Source organism: Alligator sinensis, unplaced genomic scaffold (genome assembly GCF_000455745.1).
Source record: "Alligator sinensis unplaced genomic scaffold, ASM45574v1 scaffold1232_1, whole genome shotgun sequence".
In the NCBI taxonomy this organism is placed as follows: Eukaryota; Metazoa; Chordata; order Crocodylia; family Alligatoridae; genus Alligator; species Alligator sinensis.
The window spans coordinates 950,320-956,497 of record NW_005842537.1 but is presented as its reverse complement, the minus strand read 5'-3'; the positions used below and the strand labels follow the sequence as shown (position 1 = coordinate 956,497).

General features: G+C 44.9%; 1 protein-coding gene across 2 annotated transcripts in view; it reads right to left on the bottom strand.

The window, feature by feature from the left end:
• The window catches only part of CCDC138 (coiled-coil domain containing 138), a 60,502-nt gene that overhangs the window by 53,913 nt on the left and 411 nt on the right, over positions 1 to 6,178 (bottom strand). Inside the window, exon 2 of one of the 2 annotated variants that reach the window (XM_006031890.3) lies at positions 1,561 to 1,621. The exons of the other annotated variant lie outside the window; for it this stretch is intronic. Within the exon in view, the coding sequence (XP_006031952.1) occupies positions 1,561 to 1,621 (61 nt within the window). The remainder of the gene's footprint in view (positions 1 to 1,560; positions 1,622 to 6,178) is intronic. 2 annotated transcript variants of the gene reach the window in all.

Sequence of the window (6,178 nt, the reverse complement as noted above, 5' to 3'; positions counted from 1 at the left end):
GCTCCCAAGGGAGGTGATGCTCTCCCCTACCCTGGGGGTCTTCAAGAGGAGGTTAGATGAGTATCTAGCTGGGGTCATCTAGACCCAGCACTCTTTCGGACTCGATGATCTATTGAGGTCCCTTCCAACCCTAGCATCTATGAATCTATGAAACATGGTCTAGTAAGTAAGGAATTAAATTCAGATGGAGAAATATTAGAATAACTTGCAACTTAGAAGTGTTATTACTGATTTAAAAATAAGACAATGTGCAGCTTATGATACTGTTATAGATCTTTTTAAAAACTTTGGTTGATGATACTATCTCAGAAACCTCAGATTTGCTTTCAAGTAAGATTTGTCTTTGTGAAGTTTTACAGCTTGGATTCCTATGCTAATTTGCTTTAAAATTTCAGCTCTGACATAATATCTTTTTAGTTGCAATTCTTGAGTGCCAGGATGGTAAGAAGTATTACTCACAAATACTTAAGGAGTACCTTTGGTCTTAAGTTTGTTAAATATATTAAGAAGCAAACATAGAGTATATAAATGTATTATAGAACTATTATAAAATGTCTAAAATGATTATAAGTTCCCTGTTTTATTTATTTTTTTATTATTTATATCACAAGGCATTTGACTGCCCCCTCCAGCCAACAATCTCTATTTATTAGTGGCATCTAGACATAACATGAATGCAAATACATTTCTATAAAAGGAAAAAATGCCTCACAAATTATACCTCCTACCACCTTTATTCAGCATGAAGGTATAAGTCAGCTTTATCCCTCAACTTCCTTTATATGCAATACCCTCTATCACAACTACACTCCCAAAAAACACACACACACACACATATATAAACACTTATTCCATGCCCCAATAACACCTTGGGGGGCTCTAATCCACTTGCACCACCCACCAGTGCTGGGTAAACCCCAGATGTAAATCCTTCCCCTCCCTTCTCCCAAACTGGAACTCGATGCCCCAACCTCCCAGACCCAACAGCAAACATCTGCTGGGTCAGGGGGAATGCTGTAATTCATAGCACTTCCTGCAAAGCACTAGGAATCACAGCAGGGAGCTACACGTCTGTCAGTGCCCTATAGGAGCAATGACCTTCCTCTTCATCCCCATAAAGTAGGGTGTCAAACTTACAGCCCATGGAGCCATATCATGCAGCCTGTGGAGCTTGTACAAAAGCCAGGGATTGAGGGGCACTGAGGACAGGAGGGGCCCACTGCTAAAATCAGGGGCATGGTGGTCCAGATCCAGCCTGAGGGGTGAGGTCAGTTTAATATTTCTGCCATAAAGCACTGACCACTCCTCTCCTCACAACCCATCCAAACCTGCAGCACAGGAAAACTCTTTTAGAGTTTCCCTGGAGATTTTACGTACACTCCTAGGTTGGTACCTGATTTTCACATACGCCAGCCAAGACAAGTTTGTCTCCCCCACAGAAAAAGTATAAGCATACTTTCCTAAGCACTCTTAATTCTTAAGAGAAATTTAAGAGAAATGAATTGTAATTCTGAATCCTTTTAATAAAAACATCTGGAGCATCCTTTTCTCTTGCATTACCTGTGTACGTTGGGGAATTCTCACTTTTAGATTTGGTCCGTAACGCACCTGAAAGACAATCCTTAAAAAACAAACAAACCACATACAAATAAATTGATCCCAGCACTTCTCATCATAATTGAATATAATTATGTATAACAGAATATACAATATATATATTATAAATATATTATATCATAATATAATATGTTTATTGCTTATAAATCACTTCACTGTGAAACTCCTGCTAAAAAGTTGCTTGCTTTGAAAAAGGGATGACTTTTTCTTAACAAAAATGTGTGACCCTCATACACACAGAAGCAAACAAAAAATTAGTATGAAATTAATTTAGTTGTTTGTCCTAAAGTCTAAAAGAAAAGACTGCTATTTTTCCTTTTAAATACTTGAGTCCCTCAGATACTGCAGTGACAAGGTTCATTTAAACAAACAGACCTAAAAGCAAGTTAGGAAGGAACCAAAATGACTCCACTTAGTCCTATATTTTTCTTGTCACTCCAGAATGTTCAACTATTCTAATTTTATAAAAGCCTTAATCTATCTGTCTGTCCATAATGCTTTATTTTGACTATGACTGGCTGACTGGAACAACCAATCAGGAGGCGGCGGCGGGGACAGTGAGGAGCTGGCTTCACCCCCGCTCCCTGGAGGTGGAGGCAATGGAGTGGACGGAATGGGGAGGGTGAGGCCAGAAAATTTTGGATCCACCTCCTTACTTGCCATCTTAATTTCACCTCTTTCCAAGTCCAGGCAAAGATTAGAGCCTCCCAGCAATCACATCGTGAATCCCACCAGTCCATTTTCTTCCTGGAGTAACAGCTTTCTCCAGCTTGCTTGCTGATGTAGTTAGTTAACTCAAATAAAAGCACGCTGCTGAAAAGCTGAAGTTCAGCTCCTACTGCTGATCAGCAGGTATCCTGGTTTTCTCTGATAAAGAAAATCCCCAATTTTCAGATATAAAAAAGGAACATATAATGATGTTTCATTTTAATCACAGAAAAATGTGGATTTTGGTTACTTTTTTAATCTGAAAATTAGGAATTTTTTTTAATCAGAGAAAACCAAGATCCCTGCTAATGATGCATGATGAATGTTACAATTGTATCTAAAAGAATAAAATTCTTTTCTTTTCTTTTCTGTTAACATTCTGGACTTGGAAAGAGGTGAAATTAAGATGGCAAGTAAGGAGGTGGATCCAAAATTTTCAGGATGGGGAGAATGGCCATGAAAACACATTTCACAGCCACTTCGCATGCACATGTTTTGGCCTCATACACATATCCAACTGATGCTCTCAGAAAGTAGCATGGATTCCCTTATGTACCTTATGTACCTAGCCTGAGGAGCTCAGGCCTCCACTTGCCTCAAACTACAGTTTCTGATAGTTCTCAAGTATTTCTAGTAAGGTATCCAGCTGCTGCTGACATAGTAATTAGCCTAGCAAAAGCTGAAACAGAAGTTCCTGGAACAAAGAAAAGACATCTGTATAGACCAAGGCTGTTCTTATGACAGAACGTAGGCCAGCTTCCCAAAGACAAGGCTGGGACAATGTAGTGCTAGGCATTCTAAGTAGTGCTAACACTTCTCCCAGTCCCATGGTATGACCCAAACTGAACTTCTTCTCTATTCTGTTTTCTATCAGCTCTTGAAATCATTATTCCTAACCTTCCCATGAGTTCAGCTTATAACCTTGGAAATATCTTCATCTTTTCTTCACTGTCATGCATCTAGTCACTGTCCAAATACTGTCATTGTTTCCTTCACATCACTGCTCATTACCTGACTTTCTTTCCTTTCAGACTACTAAAACTGAAGGTCCCAATCTTTCTTGATTAGTGCAGTCTCATCGCTCAAGTCATTATGACAGCAATGTCTTTTATCCATCTCTAACAGATAAACACAACCACTGGTAAGTCTTATGCCCAAGGCACCCCTCAGAAAACGCCTGCTCTACAGAAAAATAACTGAGCAATTCTTCTACTGCCAAGAGTTCAGAAAGACCACAACGAGTCAGAACATCACTGACATTATGAATTCCAATTTGAAATCTCTGGGTTTGTGCAGTGAATCAGACATAGGCATTTCATACCTAACACTAATACAGAACAGCATACCGTGGCACCCTGAAAAGTATCTCATAGACAAGGCACCCTGGTTGAGAAAGGTTGTTAGCTGTGCTGGTCTGAAGTTAGTGAGAAGGCAGGGCAGATATGCACATTTGTAGACCAACTAAGAGGAGTGGAGAGAGAGATAGAGAGACAGAGACAGAGAACATGTGCACAAGCTTTCCTGATTCCAAGTTCACTTCAGATACTTAAGTGAACTTGGGTTAATGCAGGCTTGTGCTCCATCCCTCTCTATATATAGATCTTATTCAGTTGATAGATATAAAGGTGCCAATCTACCCCGCCCTCTCCCTGTCTGAGTTTTGACTATGTTTTAGGAGCATCTTGCTCTGAAGGTAGGCCACCACCCACCCCCAGCTGTTGAACTGCTGCCAACCTACTTCTGATGCAGCAATCAATATTCCTCACTGCTGATGTCCTGGCTTTGTGCAGCAGGTGTGGCCTGTAGAGCTGCAGGTTGCCACCCCCTGCGCTAATTCCATGACAATTTAATTTCATTAAGAGCCTTTGATGAAGGATTTTCAAAAAGCTTGTGGAAAAGCCTAGATAGGCTATATCAGTGGTACTCAACCTCATGGTGTTGCCATTTGGCCCAAGGGAGGGGATCCCCACAGGTCCAGAAATCTGTAGGTGGGGAAGCCACAGCAGCATTAACTGCCGCTCCCCTGCTGCCAGAGTTCTGATGTGTGGGGAGCCGTAGACCTTAAATGCTGAAGGCTGCAAGTGAGAGGAGTGGAAAAAACCCTGGTCATAGAAACCCCTATTCACTCCCCATTTCAGCACTCACTCTCTGCCACTGTGCAACACAAGCATATTTGCTATGCTCAAGGGATTGTGGGCCCACCAAGGAAAAACTGTAAGCCTCCCTTAATAAGGGAGGCTATTGGGGACACATCAACTAAATACAGGGGGCTTAAAGAGAAGTCAGGAAAGTGAAGTCACAGGTTAATAATAAAGGAGCCAGAAGGGGACACTGAAAAGAACACACCAGTCAGCGCCTACTGCTCCCTGAACAAGTTGAGGGAACCTGTAGATGCCAAGTAGTGAAACTCTGCCTGGAGTCAATAATGGAGGAGGCAGAAGACAGCCCCATAACTTGCCTGGGTTCCCCCTAGCCAGAGCCTCCTTCCTGGCCTGGTAGACAGCCAGCTTGGCAAGGTCCAGGAAGAGGTTGACCAGAGGTCCTGGAGCTTGGCAGGGCCATGGATGGGGACCACATAAACAAAAAGGTGGGGGGGAGAAGGGCAAGGGACTCAGCACCTCAGCAGAAGGTTCAGGTGGAGGTGGAAGAAGAGCACAACCTGGTGCACTTGAGCCATGCATGCACTGGGGTCTCTCCTGGCTGGCAAAGGGGCAGGTGTTGGGGGTGTCTGTAAAGTATGCCCAATACCCGCCTGTGGCAACAACTCAGTGCAGGCCTTTAATATACCATTGGGAAACCTGGGCCACTGCCCACCAAGTATATTATAAGCCTCCCTTAATAAGGGAGTCCACTAACTGCCCATCAACTCATTACTTGGGACAACTGAGAAAAAGAAAACATGGATAACAGCAAGGGTCAGATGTTGATAACAAGCACTGCGGGGCAGGCAGTCCACCAAGCAGAGCACACTGGCCAGAGCCCACTGGCTCTCAAAGGACCAGTGCACACTGCCTGGTGAAACCTTGCCCAGACGTGAGCAGATGAGGAAGAGGAAAATGGCCCCACAGTAGCTGGGGGTCCTTTCAGCCAGAGCCTCCTTCCTGGTTAGGTAGAGGGCCAGCTTAGCCAGGGCCAGGCCTATTTGTCACCCTTTAATCACATGGGCCCAGCCCACCAAGTTTCTCATTAGAGAGCGTGGAGGCTACAGGAAAAGGGGGCAACACATTTCTTGGGACAAATAATTAAAAAAACCAAAAAGAACAAAAAAACCCCAGGGATGGCAGTGTTGGTTAGAGGTTCAAAAAAAAAAAAAAAGTGCCAAGCAGGGACACCAAGCAGAGCACAGCAGACTGTACCCACCGGCCCTCAACCTAGTCCAAGGACCCAGCAGACGCTGTCCAGTGATACTCTGCTCAGACGGAGCGAAGGGCAAGGAAAGTGGCCCCAGTCTGCGGGGACCCTCCCGGCCAGAGCCTCCTTCCTGGTCAGGTACAACCAGCTTGGCCAGGGCCAGGGCCAGGAGAAGGGTGACCAGGAGGTGCCAGGGCCATGAATGGGAAGCATGTGAACAGGAGAGGTGGGAGGCAGGAGCCTGGGGATACAGGGGGGGCATCCCTCTGGGCACTGGTGGGGGCAAGGGCACAGGCTCCCCACAGAGGGCTCGGGGGGCCAGGTTTGACCAGCACATGGCAGTTCTGAGAGGGGTAGCACCCCACCCCACCCCACCCCACCCCAGGCCAGGCCAGGCCTGTGGTCTCCACCCCCTGCTGGTCCAGCCCCACTCCCCTTGCCCCCATCCTACCCCTACTCCTACCCCTACCCTTTACCCCTGCAGCCAATCCTGGTGCTCATA